Source organism: Silurus aristotelis (genome assembly GCF_946808225.1).
Source record: "Silurus aristotelis genome assembly, chromosome: 13".
NCBI lineage: Eukaryota > Metazoa > Chordata > Actinopteri > Siluriformes > Siluridae > Silurus > Silurus aristotelis.
The window spans coordinates 27819138-27838522 of record NC_139586.1 but is presented as its reverse complement, the minus strand read 5'-3'; the positions used below and the strand labels follow the sequence as shown (position 1 = coordinate 27838522).

At 40.5% G+C, this 19385-nt stretch overlaps 3 protein-coding genes across 9 annotated transcripts in view; 1 reads left to right on the top strand and 2 right to left on the bottom strand.

Moving 5' to 3' along the window:
• rab3b (RAB3B, member RAS oncogene family) overlaps positions 1 to 19385 on the bottom strand; it is a 346193-nt gene that overhangs the window by 119387 nt on the left and 207421 nt on the right. The window lies entirely within an intron of this gene.
• Positions 1959 to 9985, top strand: hnrnpm (heterogeneous nuclear ribonucleoprotein M). Of its 2 annotated transcripts, XM_083559218.1 has the most exons (16): positions 1959 to 2210; positions 4252 to 4424; positions 5887 to 5939; positions 6570 to 6577; positions 6684 to 6777; positions 6876 to 7133; positions 7230 to 7383; positions 7497 to 7546; positions 7632 to 7692; positions 7827 to 7928; positions 8032 to 8073; positions 8312 to 8383; positions 8467 to 8565; positions 8649 to 9235; positions 9327 to 9378; positions 9602 to 9985. In XM_083559218.1, exons 1-16 carry the CDS (start codon positions 2146 to 2148, stop codon positions 9763 to 9765), a joined length of 2034 nt encoding a protein of 677 aa, XP_083415344.1. In that variant the 5' UTR covers positions 1959 to 2145; the 3' UTR covers positions 9766 to 9985. The 2 variants fall into 2 exon arrangements, with proteins under 2 accessions (XP_083415344.1, XP_083415343.1); XM_083559217.1 differs by lacking the exons at positions 1959 to 2210; positions 4252 to 4424; positions 8032 to 8073 and having other exon boundaries at positions 4454 to 6577.
• The window catches only part of rabgap1l (RAB GTPase activating protein 1-like), a 109844-nt gene continuing 101233 nt past the window's right edge, over positions 10775 to 19385 (bottom strand). For 3 of the 6 annotated variants that reach the window (XM_083559054.1, XM_083559057.1, XM_083559058.1), the window contains 7 exons: positions 17976 to 18068; positions 14171 to 14281; positions 13986 to 14090; positions 13685 to 13768; positions 13468 to 13539; positions 13049 to 13246; positions 10775 to 12511 (listed from right to left, as the gene is read on the bottom strand). In XM_083559054.1, coding sequence (XP_083415180.1) covers positions 12377 to 12511; positions 13049 to 13246; positions 13468 to 13539; positions 13685 to 13768; positions 13986 to 14090; positions 14171 to 14281; positions 17976 to 18068 — 798 coding nt within the window. In that variant the 3' untranslated portion in view covers positions 10775 to 12376. Of the gene's footprint in view, positions 12512 to 13048; positions 13247 to 13467; positions 13540 to 13684; positions 13769 to 13985; positions 14091 to 14170; positions 14282 to 17421; positions 17875 to 17975; positions 18069 to 19385 lie in introns of those variants that run through there. The other 3 variants (XM_083559055.1, XM_083559059.1, XM_083559056.1) reach the window with 2 other exon arrangements.

The following is a 19385-nucleotide window of genomic DNA, read 5'->3' as shown; positions in this document are numbered from 1 at the left end:
TTTCTCTTTATTAATTGTTAAGAACATCTTAAATTTAGGATTAATGTGTTAGAAGTGAGCTAACATTTCTGGGTAATGGTTGTTTTATACACACTTCTTAACATTGCTTAACAGATCTCTCTCATCTGGCTTTGCTAAAATATACATATTGCTCTGCACAATTTTTCCGGAATAGTAGTATTTTTTTTAGTGCAGTAAATAAAGACCGGTGTGTCTGCATCATCCTCACTGCAATTTGTTGCTGCTTGAAATGTGTAAAGCTAATGAAACCTAAGTGTTATCTGGCTTATTATAAGCTTAGCAATATAATACAGTGAATGTGTCGTATTTACTTTAACCAAATAAGACGGGAAAAACCTATCTAAAACAACCATTTTTTTATGCATTCAACATTCCTCCAAAAGAATATTGTTCTAATAAATAGCTCACAATGTTTTGTAGTCTGTTTTATTCTCACGCCAAAGTGTCCCAAGCATATCCCATATACACCATATATAATTGTATAGCATGCATCAAAGGTCAATTTGTTCTTTTTACACCATTTCCATCATTTCCAACCTTGTTGGTTTCTCAAAACATCTACAAAGTGCTTTATTATCAGAATTACTGATTTACATTTTAATATATATATTTTTTATATTTTTTACATTTTTCCCAATAGTCTATTCTCTTCATTTAATACCTTTCCTCTTAGTGGTGCTGCATCCAGGAAAATATTTTTATGTTAGAGTTTCTATTCAATCATATTTCAACCATCACGTGTTACCACGAATTAAATTCGTATTCTGAGAAACCACTGAATTAAACAAACAGAATCTATACAGGACAAAGCTAACAATACTTCTTCTTCTTCTTCTTCTTCTTCTTTCTGGCTGCTCCCATTAGGGGTCGCCACAGCGGATCATCCGTCTCCAGACCCCCCCTGTTCTCTACTTCTGCCTCTTTTAAACCAACTACCTGCATGTCTTTCCTCACCACATCCATAAACCTCTACCTTGGTCTTCCTGTGGCTCAGCATTCTCCTACTGATATACCCCATGTCCCTCCTCTGCACATGTCCAAACCATCTCAATCTCGTCTCCCTCAGCTTGTCTCCAAAATGTCCTACATGCGCTGTCCCTCTAACAAACTCATTTCTAATCCTGTCCATCGTCGACACTCCCAACGAAAACCTCAACATCTTCAGCTCTGCTACCTCCAGCTCCACCTCCTGTCTTTCACTGAATGCCACTGTCTCTAAACCTACAACATCTCAGGTCTCACCACAGTCCTATAAACTTTCCCTTTCACTCTCACAGATACTCTTCTATCACAAATCACTCCTGCTATCACTCTTCTTCACCCACTCCACCCTGCCTGCACTCTTTTCTTCACTTCTCTAACACACTACATTAATTTGCACTGTTGACCCCAGGTACCTGAACTCCTCCACCTTCTCCACCTCTTCTCTCTGCAACCGCACCCCTCCACTGCCCTCCCTCTCATTCACACACATGTACTCTGTCTTACTCCTACTGACTTTCATTCCCCTTCTCTCCAGCATGTACCTCCACCTCTCCAGGCTCTTCTCAACCTGCTCCCTACTCTCACCACAAATCACAATATCAATGCTAGCAATACTAATAATTCAATTCAATTCAATTTATTTATATTGCGCTTTTAACAATGAACATTGTCTCAAAGCAGCTTTACACAGATAACGTGGTGATCAAAAGTGAATATGTTCAATCAACAATAATAGCTTACATACAAAATTAAATAAATCCAAATACATTTACAATAATTAAATACATAAACATGAAAAAAGTAAAACACAACCAACTGCAGAGGAAAGAATTATACAGTAGTAACATTGCAGATATAATTATCCTAAAATGTCAGAAATCTGTCTCTATAGGTTTCTATTGTCGTGGCGTCACAATAATGTGAATCGATTCCGTGACTCGTTCACTCGACTCACCAATTTCCCATCATACCCTGCGATCTTCAAATATCCATTTCGTCGCTCCGCCGCCATTTTATCCGTCCGGCACAGGCAGCGTGTGAAGCAGACCGAGTGTGTCCGCCTTGTTTGACGAAAATAATCAGCACTATTTTTTTGCTTATTAAACCCAGTTATTATTATTTTCCCCCGCGTTCGTTTGCATGTCAGGAAAAGAAGAAACGCCCATAATGTCGTCTGAGACCGCACCAGAGAAACCAGGCCAAGGGTAACGATTACAACGCAAACTGCTCTTTGTCCATTTTTTGGGAATTTTTTCGGCAATTATTACCGAACTAAAATATATTTGCAGTTTATCTGTGTATATTTTTTAGATTATATTATTGTGTTCAACTTTTACTTTATTATTTGATTTTGCTTGATTTAGCATGAAAAGAGCTAGCCGGCTAGTTTTGCTAACAAAGCCGATGGTCTTGTTTGGGCCTGTGGAGATTCGCGGCTTGTTTAGAAGCAACTCGAAACAAATGACGGTGTTAAATAATAATGTCGGATTTTATAGTAATTTAGATTTGTTGCTTGTTTAGGAAGGATGGTATACAGTGCAATTTTATAGTCGTTTATAATAAACACTGATTTAAATGTGCGCTAGCTGACTAGCCGCTGACTAGCCGTTACTAATAACAACGGAGTGGTGTGTGTGTATTTATGTATATATAATCTGCAAAACAGAACTAATCACACATCTTAGTTTGCCTTAAATCATTATCTCGTCATATAATTCTAAACAGACTATAATGTTGGGATCAAATCTCCATTCAGATGCGTCTATGATGGTATCTGTCTGTATTTTTCAGCATTGAGGACCCTATTAATTCTGACCAAATCGCTTGGTCCTTTAGCAGAAATGCACTGTTGCCTGCAGACTCATTACTTTACCCCCTTTCACATCCCTGCAGGAATCAACTTACCTCCTGCCGCAGTTAAATATTTCACACTTTGTACACTTGCACTTTGGTTAGTCAGGTTTAGGGCTGGAAAGTGGTGCAGTGAAGCATGGTGGAGGTTGGGAAGCTGAATTTCTGCAAATGGAGATTTTGTCAGGATGAATTGCATTAATAACCTACTTTGATTTAGAGGAAAAAGAGTGCTGGAAGTGGTTTTGGCCCTTACCTCAACATCAGAGGATCTGGGATTACATAAGGAGACCGAAGTATGTTAAGCAGACTTTGTAGGCTTCATGGATTGCTTTTCTGAAAAGGGTGGGGGATTGAATAACCATGTGTGAAAATGTGTGCCAGATAGTTCAGGCCCAAATCAACTCCCAACTCCAAGAAGTAAAAGCTTTTCTCCAGGTTTTATTTTCCCTAAGGAAGAAGGTAGATTTGTCTATTTGATGATTCATTTTGGATCCAAAATTTTTCTGTTATGGGAAGTGGATACAGATGTGATCCAAATAGATTTAGTAGGGATGCACCGAAATGAAAATTCTTGGCCAAAACCGAAACACCAAAATAAATTATACCAATTATTACCATTGTATTTATGGCTATGATTGTGTACTAAACTTACTAAAATCAAGGCATTTCAATTGCATAAATTAATATAAAAGTTTCAAAGAATAAATCAATTACAAATTATGAAAATATTTATTTATAGCACATTGCAACAATGCACAGGATAAAATAAATAAAAATTCTAACAAATGTTTAACTTGAATGCACTCATGTGTACATTAAATAATAATGTACAGGCCCTCTGGTCTGCTGAAAGGTTGTACAATTAAATATTCTTTCATTAAAAACAAAGTGCATTCAGAACAAGTGCAACTGCTTAAAGATACAACACAACAATATCACTGGGAAACTTCCTGCCTTTTCAAAAACCTCCACCACAGACGGTGTGCGCGTGCTCGGAGGGGTTTTGCTTTTCTCTGCGTTTGCGTTCCTCTCATATTCAACATGGCGATCGGATGTTTGGATTTCAAATTAAACCCGAAGTGGAGAAAGTCTTTGCAGACGCACCCCATCTTAAAATTTCGGCATTACATGTTTTGCAAATCGCTCTCCGTGGGTCTTTCTCAGATATTCTGAAATACGTCCACACCGCAGACATTGTTTTAGACATGCACTTGCAGGCAGCGGTTTCTGTTTGCGTCATCACAAAAAACTGTTTCGGCCGTGTTTTTTCGGTGATCAGTCTTTCGGCCGAAAACTGAAAATGCACATTTGGGCTATTTTCGGCCGAAAATTTCGGTGGCCGAATATTCGGTGCATCCCTAAGATTTAGTGCTTTTTTTTTGTCCCCTGTAGGAATGCAGTGAATGGAAAACCCGGCCATGATTCCCGGAAGGAGAGAACATCCAAACGTGGAGGCGGTAGATTCGAGCCGTATGGCAACCCCTCCAAGAGATACCGGGTTTTCGTGAGCAACATTCCCTATGATGTCAAATGGCAGGCGCTGAAGGACTTGATGAAAGAAAAAGGTATGGTTTAATGGTGTATGCTAATGGGATGATTTTATTTTTTTTCAGTGGCGGTCCCACTTGAGGTATACTTTAGAACAGTGAGTATCGTAGGTCGATTAGCAAAACCTCGTCAGGTTGGTGCTGTTTGAAGGCAGCTGTGTAGCACTCAACAGCATGCAATTGTGGTTGCGGTTGTGCACCGGCTTAAATTAAGACCGGGGAAAAAAAGGAAGAGATGTACATTGACTGGCGAGCTTTTCTCCGAGCTCTGACGTTTCTTTTTTGCATTCGGGTTCGGAGGCGCTCATCGTGCACATTTGTTTTTGGACCCTGTAACTCTGACAATTGAGCCAGGATCTTCTCTAGGATTTCCTTTTAGTGCCAGAAGAAAATGGGACCTAGAATTATCTTGAAGTACTCATAAAATGCTCAGTGCAAGAACTGAGGTAGTTCTTAGGAGCATAGGTTTTATAGAGGTTTAAAAAATGGTGGCTGCTTTTTTTTGTTTTGTTTTGTTTTTTTTCTCCAGGAAGCCCCCAAGGCTTGTGGTGTGCCAGCATGAGGAATGAATTTCGTGTAAATTGGAAATCTGTTGCTTGTAGAATTAAATTGCATTCTTTTTTTTTAGGTATGCCAGAGCGAATGTTGTCACAGCAGATCTTCACATTGTACCTTTGCCTGGAAGTGTCAGTTTTGTTGGGGTACAGGTCTACAGAGCAAAGCAGCTTCTTAAGCTCTTCTTTTTTCACATCTGAGAAACAGGCAGACCATCAACTCGCATGGTTGATCTTGTCGGGCATTACAATGTTTTTTCCCTTTATTTTTTTTCTTAACTAAATGGAAATGTACGTGGCTGCCTTTTAGGTGTTAACAATCCTTTGAAGATTTAACAGCAAGTTTAAAGGCCTCTACTGGCATTACTTGGCGATTTCCTTCTAGACAAAACTGTTTGTTTGGTCTCAATTCTGAGTTCTCCTTTAGGTAATCATGGTGCCATTGCGGTTTGGGGATGCAGTTGATACGATATTGAGAACTGGCTTGTCTGTCAAGACAAAACATGCTCTGTATAAATGTGTTGACTGGTTGTACAGGTAGCTCTCTAATTGTGATCACTTTGAAGTTTCAAAACTGTTGTCAAGTGGAAAAACACCCAAAAGGCAATGTGTATATATATATATATAAAAAAAAAAAAGATCTTAAGGATGGATCGCGAGGTCGTAAATCTTATGGTCATTTATGGTGTCGAGTTTTTTTTATAATTTTTTTTTTTTATAGCAAGAACAGCTTAAGAAGTATTTTTTTATTTAAAGACTGCAGCTTGCTTCATGTAGACCTGTACCAAAATCGTGGTGCTTTGGGAGAGGCTCTGGACTAGAAAGCCGAGCTCACTGTCATTGCCTGGTTGTGTGTCTGCTCTAAACTCCCATTGTTTTCTCGGCTTCTCTCCCTTGGTGTGTGTCGTCTGGAATCTGATTTGTAGTGGGTGAGGTAACGTACGTGGAACACTTAATGGACGTGGAAGGCAAATCAAGGGTAAGTGCAAGAGACGAACCTCCATTTGTCCGCTTGAGTTTTCTTACATCTTTCAATGTTGGGGCATTCAGACTTTGGGTTTGAGAGTTCGAAAATGTCACCATGGGTGAACTATTAATTATAATTTTTTGGCCGAACGTGGACGCTGACTGTGGTTCAGAGCGGAGCCACAGGGGGTGGTTTCTCAGCTCCAGGCTCAATCTTCGTTCGTGTGCTTTCAGTCCCATTGTGGGCCGCATTCTGAACTTCTGTAATTTATTTATTTATTTATTTTTAGTCTTACTGAGGACTGAAAGTAGTGAGTGGTGTTCAGTAGATAATGATGGTTTAATATGGTTTCACCGAGTCGTAAGTGCGACGTAATAGATACTTGCTCATGGAATATTTTTGTTCTGGTTGTCTAATTTGTTTTTAAGCTTCTGTGTTTGTTCATTAAGTGGAATGAGCTCAAGTTCTGCACTTTTAAATTATTAAAGAACACCACCAGAGCAGTGTTTACATATAATAAGTGCATCGAATGTTTTTGTGATTTATTTATTTTCCCCCTATACATGCATTTCCATCACTGTTGTCTAATTGTTGGCTCTTGTCTGTTTTGTGCTCTTCTTGCCCATGGGACACGACCTGAAGGGTTGCGCGTACGTATTCCTGTTTGTTTCATTAAAATCTATTTGGTTTTCTGCATTATTATTATTATTATTATTATTATTGGAAAGTCTGATTATGTTCTTATTGATTTTGCAGGGTGGTTGAGTTTAGAACTGAAGAACTAATGAAGAAGGCTGTGGATAAAGTCAATAAACACAACCTGAATGGACGTCCCCTGAAAGTGAAAGAGGTCCTTTTTGATTACTTTCATAACCTTTAAGTTAAAAATTTTTTTTGCCGTAGAATTTGGTGTAACAGATTTTTGTTTGCTGTTTGTACTGGCCGCAGGACCCAGATGGAGTGATTGCACAGCGTGAAGCCCACAGGGCTCAGGGTGGTGGTGGAGGACCTCCTGGTGGTATGGGTGGAGGAATGGGTGGTGGTATGGGTGGAGGAATGGGTGGTGGAATGGGTATGGGACCCGGACCTGGTGCTCCCTCCATGGTCAACATCCCACCGAGTCTCATGAACAATCCAAACATACCTAACGAGATCATCCACGGCCTTCAAGCTGGCAAGATTGGGAGCACAGTTTTTGTGGCGAATGTAGGTTGCCTTTATTAAATTGATGTTTAGTCCGTGTTTAAAGACACGCAATTAAAACTGCTTGAGTTCTTACTGGATATGGAATTTCTTTTTCAGCTTGATTATAAGGTTGGCTGGAAGAAGCTGAAGGAGGTGTTTAGCATGGCCGGTGTGGTCATTCGCACAGACATCCTAGAGGACAAAGATGGCAAGAGCAGGGGCATGGGGACGGTCACCTTCGAAATGCCTATTGAAGCCGTGCAGGCAGTGTGTATCCTTTACAAATGTGCCTGATCTGTAAAACAGGAAGTGTTTCTTTTGTTACGAATGTCGTTTCTTTTTTGTCTCCTTTTGAGCGTCTCAATTCTTCTTAACTCGCTTTAGCCATGTTCAATGGTCAGCTCCTCTTCAATCGGACCATGCATGTTAAACTGGTGAGCAGTCATTTATGCCTAGTTCTCTGGGGTGTTTTTTTTTTTTTTTTTTTTTGTGTGTTCTAAATGTTTTTTGTCTCCTCAGGATGAGAAATCTATGCCCAAAGGTGACTTTGCACCTCCGGAGAGACCACCTGCACTCCCCCGTGAGTTATACTATAATACCCGATCTTTTAACCCCCAACTTCTCAGGCGTTTTAATTAAAATGAAGTTGCTCTGGAGAAGAGCGTCTACCCAAAAACAGCATAAATTAAAACTTTTTTTTTCCCTGGTTGAAAGGGGGTCTGAGTGGTATTGGTCTGGGATTGGGGCCCGGTGGCCAACCCATTGATGCTACACAGCTAAACCGTGGTGGTGGGATGAGCAACATGGGACCTGGAGGTAAATACATCGTAGTTTCATTATTTTTCTTTTTGCTTGTTTGACACGTTTTCCATACTTCCCTCATCGACACCTCACTCTTCATTCATTCATGTTTCTGTAGGAATGGATGGGATGGGATTTGGTGGCATGGGTAGAATGGGAGGTACGTTCACTCCATCAGCCATACTTCATTCCATGGTCGTTTACACGGGAGTTACCAGTGTACTGGTAGAGCAAAACTAGTGTGATTATAGATGTACTGCTGGATGAACAATTAGTTTATGGAGTTAAAGGGAAAATATATTGAGACTGTAACTCGTTTCGAGGGTTGAGTTCATGTAGAAGTTGATGTACTTGTTCTGAGTTATGTGAGAAATTACGATTTCTTTATCGCCCTTCAGGAATGGATAATTTCGGCAGCGGAATTAACAACATGGATCGTTTCGGGCCGTCTGGAATGGGGAGGATGAACGGTGAGATACAGAAGTATGCAGTAAATGCTTGATGGGTTTTCTTTCACCTCTTCCACAAACTGAATTTTTATTTGTGTGGGTAGACATGGATCGTGGAATTGGTGCTGCCTTTGACAGAGAATTTGGTGGCCGCAACGAGATGGGCATGTCCCGTAATAACTTCGGAGACTCTTTTGACAGGGGTATGTCTCGCTTACCAACGACTCTTAAAATGTTTAAAGTCGGTTATTAGAAATTAAAAGTACGAAATATCTGCTCTTCGTAGGCAATTCCATGGGCATGGATCGCATGAGTTCTGGAATGGACCGGCTCGGCACCAACATGGATCGCATGGGCAGCTTGGACAGACTGGGCATGGATCGCATGGACCGCGTGTCTGATCTGGACAGGATGGGTTCTGGTTTCGATCGAATGGGCTCAGGCATGGATCGACTGGGGCCCAGCATGGACAGGCTTGGATCAGGCCTGGACCGTATGAGCTCTGGCATGGATCGCCTGGGTCCATCTAATTTTGATCGTCTAGGCCCATCCAGCCTGGAGCGCATGAGTTCAGGCATGGATTTTTCCTCACCCCCCATGGGCATGGACAGAATGAATTCCGGTCTCGACCGCATGGGGTCCAGCTTCGACCGCATGGGCTCAGGCGGGTTAGACCGCTTCCCAGCTCCAGGTATGGACCGCATGGGTTCCAGCATTGACCGCATGGGCTCTTCTGGTGTAGGAGGACAGTTTGATCGAGGTGCAGATATGGACCGGGGTAACTTTGGCAGCTTCGGTGCAGCAGGAAGGGAGCAAGGAGGGTCAGGAGCTGGAGCTAATGCCAGAAAGGGTTGCCAGATCTTTGTCAGAAATGTAGGTCATTAAAAAAAAAAAAAAAAACTATATCCCCATACACTTAAAACCATCTCACTCAAATATACTAATGTTCTAATGTTCTCTGCAGCTGCCTTTTGATTTTACCTGGAAGATGCTGAAGGATGCTTTCAATTCATGTGGTGAGAATTCATCTTCTAAAAGCCCTGTACTCTAAACCTAAACACATAAAACGTATTCTTTAAATTTTCATCGGGACCAAATATAGTTTTACAACTACAACTGATTAACATGCAACAGCCAATCAACTTTCTGTTATTTCTGTCCAATCTAAAAAGTTACATTTGTCATCATTACAATTTAGCAGGCACAATATACATGTTTTCACCATTTTCCGTACCCCAGGTATGGTGCAGTACGCAGACATTAAGATGGAGAATGGCAAGTCCAAGGGTTGCGGTGTGGTTCGCTTCGACAGTCCCGAAACGGCAGAGCGTGCCTGCCGCACCATGAACGGATATCGGCTGAACGGCAGAGAGATCGACGTGAGGATCGACAGGAACGCATAATCCATTGATCCGTCTCTTCACTTCTTCCTCCACGGAGCGTTCCATGATTTATTTTTTTTTGTTTTTGTTACGTTTATTAGTGCAAAACTGCAGTTTTAGTTTTTGCTTAATACATTTTTAGACTTTTTTTCCCCTTCTTAGCCCCTCCTCTCCTTTTATCCTGTGATTGTCACAGTTGACCTTTGGGTTAAAGGTTTGACAATAAAACCTCAAATGTTGATATTGTTTGGGTGTTTTGAATGTTTTTGTGTACAACTGCTGAAGTATAAAGTCTTCATAGGCAAAGTTTGCTTTAAGCCTGTCTGAATATTTACTTTACAAACATACAGCCATAGAAGCTTAATTTTCTGATTGCTATTCCATAAAAAAAAAAATTTAATTAGGGGGCATCAGTTGCTTCATGGTGTGTGTGTATATATATACTGTTCCAAATGGGACTTCATTCTTGTTTTCTACAGAATAAAAATTCTTATAAAATGACCTCTGTTCAGGGTTTTTAAGTAAAAAAAAAAAAGAAAAGTTAGGCCTTAATTTTAAATTTGTTGTTCGAGGTCTTAAATGGATGGTAAAACCTGTTTACAATGTAATGCCACCTCTAAAGCTCATTGAAATGCTCCTGCAGCACTTTAGAATGTTTTTGTTTTAGGTTTCATGGTGGTGTTTCTTTTGCTAGTCCAAAATTGATTCCGCCAATCAACTGTTATTGGTTTGAATCTCTCCTGGATTGGGCTTTGGTTAAACAATTTTTTTTGGAGAAGAAAAACATGTCAGTAGGCAAGAGGAAGAAGTGAACAACAGTGCAGCTTCAGCAGATGATAAACACTATGGGGTATACGCAATATATGGTATTACGCAAAGACCCTTTTTTTTTGTTTGTTTAATGATTATTGGATTATTCCTTTAGCTAGCTTCACACAAGTGATTTAGCTCACACTAGCAAAGAATTAATCACCTGAGTGACCTTATATGGACCATAAAACAATGAATAATAATAAAAAAAAGCCAAACATGAACAAGAATCTACATTTATTTATGACCGTTATCCTGGGACATGGTGGAGAACCTATACATCCCATAATAACCACTTGCTGAGTCTAAACTGCTCAGTAGGAACATTTTGTGTTACAGGCGATTAAACCAACCGTGATCTTTTTGCAAAGAGAAGACCGTGCTTGAAAACGAGTTCATAAACAGATTTTGGCAACAAAACAGCAAAGAAACACACTTTCTTCTTTTGACCACAGTAAAAATGAACTAAAAACGTATTCACGATAAAGACGTCTTTGTTGGAACGTGTTAAATCAGACGCAAATGGACATCATCAAGTCTGCTATAGGTAAATGTGCTGTTTTCCTATAAGTGGCTGAATTTAACTTAAATTGCACATAGAACAGGAAGGAGTCTCTGCTCCGAAACCTCTCATCAGACTTCAGCCACCGGGAGAGTAACAGCAGTAAAACGAACAAAGCAGGAATGTCATTTCGGAGTTAAAGTCGTTTTTTGAACATCGCTTTATACTAATGATATTTACATACTAATAAATCCCCCCCCCCCACCCCAGAAAAAACAGCAATCTTCTTAGAACTGTACAGGATTAAAAAAAATGTTGTTATACACATGACGAAAAAAAATAATAAAATGATATTACTATATAGAAAAACTGGAAATCTGGCTGCAATATTCCCCCCTCCCCCCTCAATTTATATCTCTCAAATAAAAAGAAAACAAAGCTACAATTGCAAAATACAAACGTAGATATCTTCAGAGTTTAAAACCTTATTAGTAATGTTATATTAATCAGGAATTCCACCTTTAAAAAGTATAACAGTCAAAGTAGGTAGGTAAGTAAGTTACTGCAGTACTGAAAACCGCCACTAGGTGGAAGTGTTGCTGCACTGAGAGAGAGAGAGAGAGAGAGAGAGAGAGAGAGAGAGAGAGAGAGAGAGAGAGAGAGAGAGAGATTCACCACTCCTGCTCAATCTGCTCCTATATTCCTGTCTGCTCATCTTCTGATGTACTGAGGACTCTGGATAAACAGGACCTCCGATGTGTGCAAAGGAGCGATCACCTAAAATGAGACGTCATAAATATACACCTGACATCATAATATAGAAAGAAAAAAAAAAAGTGATTTGTTTGGCGTTGGGGTTGGGGTTAAATATATAGTAGCGATATTTCCCTAATGGAAGTGTAATGTAATTCACGTGATTTGTGCTTAACGATACTCAATGGAGGTTTTTCTGTAGTGTAGAAACGGCTGATTTTTCTGCCGGAGAACCGAAAAAGCTGCTCCGGTGGCTGATAACTTTCCAAAACTCACCCCGTTAACTGACTGTGTTTGTGAAACCTGTTCGCTATGTGCCTCCGTGAAACAAAAACTGAACTGTGTTCTAAGGGTCAGCAGTTCAGGCGATTCCCTCCTGTTTACTCGTGTGTGTGTCTCTCTCTCTCTCTCTCTCTCTCTCTCTCTCTCTCCGTCTCCCCCAGTGTAAGAGGGACTAATGCATCACTACGTGGGGTTTAGTAGTGTTCAGACAGCCCGGTCCTTTCCCCTGCTTGCTTTAGGCAGTGGATCTGCTCCTGCCTCCGCTCACTGAGGCCTGTACGAGTCCTACTGCCCTTCTTTGGGCGAGGAAGGTGCCTGACTGCTAGCTGAGGTCTTCAGGGACCCCAGGGTTTTACTGAACCAGGAGTTTTTGGCAGCTTGGACTTCAGTCATCAGCACTCCTCTCTGATGTTCCAGCTCCTGGTTAAAGATAAAAAGAGGAAAAAAAAAAAGCTTATAATCCAGAAAAAGAAATAAAACACAGGACATAGCAGGTAAAAGGTTGCCTTTTTACAGCCTTTAGAACTTTAAGAAGTTCTTCAAATCAAGTTAGACAGAAAACTATCATCTCATTCTAAACACTATAAAAAGTATTATTATTATTATTAATAGCAAATGGAGACTAAATGTCGAACAGGATGCTCAAGAACCAAATGCCTTTTGTCCGGGTGTCCGCAAACTTTTGGCCATAATGAAAAAACATCATAACAGCTTTATTGTGAATTCCTTCAGTGTGCATTCATGTGATACTGAATCTTGAAAGCTGTTGGTTTATTTGAGTTTTTAATTAATAGAGTATGGAAATGAGCTGTAAGTCCTTCAAGCTTCATAATCAAACATCAGCATCATGTACAGTGTAGCAGAACAAACAGAAGAATGCACACAGTTCACACAATCTGTGTGTGTGTGTGTGTGTGTGTGTGTGTGTTTGTGTGTGTGCGTGGTCTAAACCCAGACCTGGATCCTGCACTTGGCCTCCACCAGCTGCAGTTTGGTCTGAGCGAGGTCCAGCTCCAGTTCCCGCAGCTGAGCCTTCAGAGAATCCTTTTCCTCGTCCATGTCAGAGTCGCGGTTGTCCTGTGTCACTGCGGGGACCTGCAGGGGCCCGTCCTTACTGAACACCTCTCGACATCGCTCGCACGCCATCACTTTACTCTGAAACGAGGCCAATGAAGGAGCCTGAGATCGTGGATTTCAAGTAAACGATACTTCAGAAGGCGAGATTATTAACTTGGTTGGCTAATTTAATTAATAAATAAACAAACCTTTTTTTTTTTTTATTAAAAGCAGAAAAATAATAGAAATGGACAAGAGTTCAGTGTGCAGCCAATACAGTTATTCAGATTCAATATGGAGACCATAAGCAGATGATTTACCTTCACAATATCCAGCTCTTCCTTGGTGGAAGCCTGTTGTTTCTCCAGCCTGGTGCTCAGCTGAGAGCAAATCTGGGAGATGATATTAAAATATTAAAGATCGTATCAGCTTTCAGCTCATCGTTTCTACCTTCGCCTCAAGACAAACGACATCATTTCAGGATCTTTGAAACATTTGTGGAGACTGAGGATTCGCAGGAACGTGGGAGAACGCTACCTGCTTATACTCAGTGATGATGGCCGTGGTCTTCTTGATCTCGGACTCTGCTTTCTCCAGCTCTCTTCTGAACACCTCCTTCAGCTACGTAATAAAACAGAGATGCAGAAAAGTCATGTGATGATGTAATGGCGAAGAACTCCGCCCTGAAAAAATCGATCGAGCTTTACCCCCTGACTGACACTGGAGACTCCTTCCTTTAATCGTCTCCTCACAGAAAACTTTTTCTATGTTTTTATTTTTTGTTGTCTATTTGAATGCATGTATTAGATGATGTGTAGCTTCTATAGTTGAAATAAACCTGGGCTGTCTCTTCCTCCTGTCTTCTCTTCTCCTCCTCGGTCTCCACCAGCCGCTGCTTCGTGCTCAGCAGCTCTTTGTTCAACACGTCAGCCTTGTCCTCCACCTAGACACAAACACAGCTCTGAGCGTCTGAGTACCGAAGCTGAAAAATCTACCAGAACGTTCCTAAGAGAAGAGGCAGACCTGGTCGAGATCGTTCCTCAGCGCGATCTTGCTAGTGACCAGCTCGTGGGCGAGGTCATCGTTCTCCTGCTCCAAACGCATGCTGGCTTCCTGTAGCCGCCGATTCTCCCTCTGGATGAAAACACGCAAAGGTGTGCACCAACACACACACACACACACACACACACACACACACACACACACACACACACACACACACACACACACACACACACACACACACACACCTCAGTGTTATGATTAAGTACATTATTACATTCTTACACATAATTACATAGGCACTAAATACACAGGGACGATTAGAAACTTTCTGAAGTGAGGTCAGAAATCACAAAAATGAGCCGCTGGGATGGTGACAGTTCGTTAAGCTCGATAAGCTCGTTAATAATTTACGATTGAAATGGAGAAATTCAGCCGCGCTTTCTCAGAGACACGGCTAAATCATGCTAGATTGCATTCCTCCGTGCACTCTATGTTTCTTTAAAGGAAAAAAAAAGATTTCCGAGACGCCACACTTCAGAAAGTTTGCGCTTTTTTTTTATTTTTTTTTTTGCAGCTTCAGCAGTGAGGCTTGATGGTCAACAGGGTTCACAAGCTGGTGACAAAAAGTGATGATAGTAGAAGAGAGCAGGCTAAAGCTAAACGTGCACATGAATAATATTAAAGAATAATTCAAAAAAGAATCCATTTCACTTGTTTGTATGAACAACGCACAAAAGCCAACAGTCGGCGCTTCGCAATGAACAAATAGCAAAAATACATCTACAACGACGATCCTGCTGATCGGACGTTCCGCTCTAAATCTCCTCTGTCCACACAGTTAATAATTATCTAAGTAAAAAAACTACATTGAGGAAATAATTAGCAGGACCCCACTCCCTGTTCCTCCCCCACTTCACTTCCTGATTCCATATTCAACGCGTACAGCAGCGTGACACAAGCGGCACAATATGATGAAGCAGGACAAATAAAAGCTGTAGCACATGAGACTGAGCTGTAGCTGAGGATAGAAAGCAGCATGCAGTGTTTTACTACGGATCCAGGATCAGAAGTTGGTCTTCATACATTTGTAGCTATAGGGGTTAAGGGCCTTGCTCAGGGGCCCAGAAGTGGCAGCTTGGTGTGGCTGGGTTTTAAACTCATGACCTTTGGATCCAGATTCCAATGCTTCGAACACTAATCTACCACCATCAGAGGATGAAGATGTGGACTGAAAGGAACCAAAATCAGTTTTCCTACATTCCTCAATTCCAGAATCTTTTCCATAAATTCATTCATATTGAGTAAGACACAAGCTGGTTCTGGAGATCCCAGGAACACTGGGTATGTCTCAGGAATACACCATGGATGGGAAAGTCAATCGCACACCACCAAGTTCATACACAACTTCCTTAAATATTTGAGTAAACGTATATCATATCTACAGCGTGTCAAATATGTATTGAACACGTCAGCATTTTTCTCAGTAAGTATATTTCTTAAGGTTCTATTGACATTAGCTTTTTTATCAGATGTTTGTAACAACACAAACCAACACATACAAAGAAATCAAACCATAGATGGGAAATGACACGTGGGGAAAAAGTATTGAAGACACGATAAAAGACAGGTGAAAAAAAGGCAGGAAATCCACGACACCAGCTGAAATCAATCAGTAATTGGAAAGCAGTCGTGCCTCTCGTCAGTGCAAATTAATATCAGCTGCTTCGATTCCAATTAAAAGGCCTGTATAAAGGTGTCCCATTACCAAGGCGTTACACAAGAAACATCTCATGATGTTTAAAATGCAAAGACCTTCGCAACCATACTCTTGCAAATACTGATTGCATTGGTTACAGAAGGATTTCTAAACTTCTGAATGTTCCTCAAGATTTCTGACAGAGGAGTGAAAAGAATATCAGAAGAGATGAAAATAAAGCTACTAGAATCCCATAAAAAAATCTATGGAAAGAACTAAAGATTCATAGAGTTCACAGAACCTTCAAGATTTGACGGGTGTTTGTGTACATTAAAGGGCGAAAATCACACCAGAGCAACGCGTGCAACTAAATTCTCTCCACACGAGGCGTCTTGAAGCCGTCATTACCAACAAAAGCTTTTGTACGGCGTATTAAATACGTCGTGGTCAATACTTTTTCCACGTGTCATTTCTATAACCTAATTTATTGAAATCTATGGTTTGATTTCATTGTATGTGTAAATCGAATGGGTTTGTTACCAACATCTGGTAAAGATTTCAGGTCAATAGCACCATTGAACTATTGTATAAAGAAGAGCAAACTAATAATAATGTCACAATGAACAATGTCGGGAATTTTGTGTGACAACATTTTGCTTTTTCTGATTGTGATTCTGCTTTATTAAAACAGTAGCAGGGTTCTCACAGGTGGTTTTGACAGGGAGGAACTGGAGAAGAACCTACCAGTTCTCCAGGACGCTCGTCTGAAATGTGTCGCACTGAATAATATGTGAAGTCTCAAACTGTATTGTGTTCTTTCGCACTGTACTGTATATCGATTGGGGAAACTAGAACTGAAACCTAAAGACGCCTGTAAATGAAAATGAGTGGCTTTTTTGCGTCTGCATTCTTCATCTGAAGTGAAGAAGAGGCTTTGTGTGACACTGTCCACTCCCTCTAAGTGCTCTCACATGATATACATTCTGCTTATCAGGAACAGGAAGACTGGTCATCTGATTCCCATTTCCACCCCCCTGACACACACACACACACACACACACACACACACACACACACACACACACACACACTTCTTCCTTGGTCAAACCATAAAGATCTCTGTGCCATAGAGAGTCACAGAGTTCTCCTCGAAACTAATGTAACCCCCCCCCCCCCCCCCCCAAAAAAAAAAAAAAGTGCAGGAACTGGAGAAGTTACAGCAGAAATGCAGAAGAAAAGCTTGTGGTAATAGCTGGGATTTTAGGGCTTACCTTACAAAGCGTTGTAGACCTACCAGTGTGACAAGATTACACGATCTAGCACTAGAAAAACGCACACCTCAGCAAGACTCTCCTGCAGAAAACAGCACCGCTCCCTCTTTAGGTGAGTAAACAGGGTGAGTGAGCGAAGCTCATTGGTTACGTGTGTGAGTGTTGCAGGAAGTTAACAGGAAGTCGTGGAACGGAAATCACACACAAGGTCCAGCTTGCATCGAAAAGGTCTTGCTTAAAAAAGGGTGAAAATGTGCTAACGTGAGAAAGAAAAAAAAAAAAAACCCTCATGCATTCAGGGAAACAGTTCCGAAGAAAAAGCATGTTTATTGCATGAATACAAAAGAAAAATAAATGAAAACCAAACAAAAATAAAACGCAGCGCCGTGAACAGAGACACGAGCCGAACAAATGTGGAGAAGAGAGTTAAATAATCCAAACGCTGCATGTTTTTATAAAAAAAAATTATAAATAAATAAAAATAAAAAAGTATAATAAAAGAATCTGGATCACATGAACGATCAACATTACAAACGTAGTTCTTTAGAATAGCTGCTCTGGGAAACATGTCTGTGCTTTAGCTTAGAAATAAAAAAATAAAAAAATGATGTCAGCATTTCAGTCAAAAAGTTAATTCATAGAATAATAATAAAATAAATCTCTGTGCACTCAAACACAAGAACAAGAGTCTCTCTTTTCCCCGTGTGCTGTGTGTGCCATGCCATGCTCGCCGCAGATCTCTAGGCGGTCCTGAACTGGGATACGGCAATGAGATGAAGGTGAAGGCAGGAGGTGAGGATGAGTGTGAAGAAGCAGGGAGAGCAGTTAATATGGTTTGAGATGCTATTTTGCCTACCTGGTATCTGTCAATAGGGTCCTCCTGTTGCAGCTGGCTCTCTCGGAAAGCTTGGTACTCCTTCTCAAACTTCTTCAGTTTCTTAGTTGGCACCTGAGGACGGGGTGAGAGTTTTGAATGGATACGTGGTGCGAACATTTTGGACTATGTGCGCATTTTAATTCACGGTGAAGGAGGAAGAATAACCATCTGACATGAAGAGGAGAACATTGGGATGGTATAAGACCTCACACCCAATAGGTTCAAGCTGTTATGCATGGTTGTTCAAAACTGAACACTGGGATAAAGTAGTGCTACAGGATTACATTTATTTGAATGAGTTTTGATTAATTATTAGTGCGGGTGTTAATTACTTAATTACTAATGACGAAGCTGTTGTGTGTGAACTCCTGGTACCTTTATTTTCCATTATATTTCTTATTCTCATCTTTTAATTGTGCCTCCACTTATTTATCAAAATCACTCTATTTACCATGTAAGATCCACCAGATGCAAAAAAAAACCCTCTATGGAGCTCCGTAAGGTCATTAGGAAATAAATAAATAAATAAATAAATAAATTCCAGCCTAGATTTTCCTTTTAAGTGACCAAATGTATGTAAAAGTGATGTGGATGACAGAAGTAGGGAAGATATACTGTATAAAGTCACATTTTGAAGAAAATCAGTGTGATTTAACACCCATACTCAGTGCAAACAACTAGAATATATACAATACTATATACGATAGTGAAAATGACAGGCTTACGAAACAAAGCTGGAAAAGTCAGGTGTCCCAATGCTTTTGTCCATATAGTGTATCTGTAAGCATGCGATGGACTTTGTGAGTACCGCAATTTACGGACTATAAAGCGCCATATATAAGCCACACACACTGAATTTTACAAATATTTTTATTTTGAACATTAATAAGCTGCACCTGTCTATAAGCCGCAGGTGTCTACACTAATGTACTTTACACAGGCTTTAACGAAAGAAACGTTACACACGGTGTAACAGGTGAAATATGTTGCGCTTTCTTTAGGAGCATAGCGGTATTTTGGGAATAGCCTGCCACTGCATTTTTCCAGTATTACTGCATGTGTGTAAGACTGAGGAATATGTCCTTATTATTTTCTGATGCTGATTTCTAAGTTTCTTTGACTAACCCGTAACGCTGTTCCCAAGAAAAATAAAAAAGCACGAGTTTTGGAAACCTGTCTGTGCTTATATGACTTGTGCTGTAACTGGAGTTAGGGAGCTCTTCGTTCACCCAGACTCTTTTATCTTTTGACATCGTCGTGCGTTTAAAAATCACCGGATGGAAGTTTTTTCTCCCGAAGCCGTGCAGCTCAGAACACAGGCGAGGTGTGTTTTTTCGTTTCCGTTCTGCAATTTCTTGGTCTAATGTTATGGGGTTCAGTTTTTTGGCT

What these genes read in the sequence shown, in the direction of transcription:
- hnrnpm (XM_083559218.1), top strand. Translation starts at nt 2,146, where the DNA reads ATGTCAGGAAAAGAAGAAACGCCCATAATGTCGTCTGAGACCGCACCA. An exon ending in GAGCAACATGGGACCTGGAG is followed by an intron (nt 7,929 to 8,031) that starts GTAAATACATCG and finishes ATGTTTCTGTAG; the next exon opens with GAATGGATGGGATGGGATTT. An exon ending in TGGCATGGGTAGAATGGGAG is followed by an intron (nt 8,074 to 8,311) that starts GTACGTTCACTC and finishes ATCGCCCTTCAG; the next exon opens with GAATGGATAATTTCGGCAGC.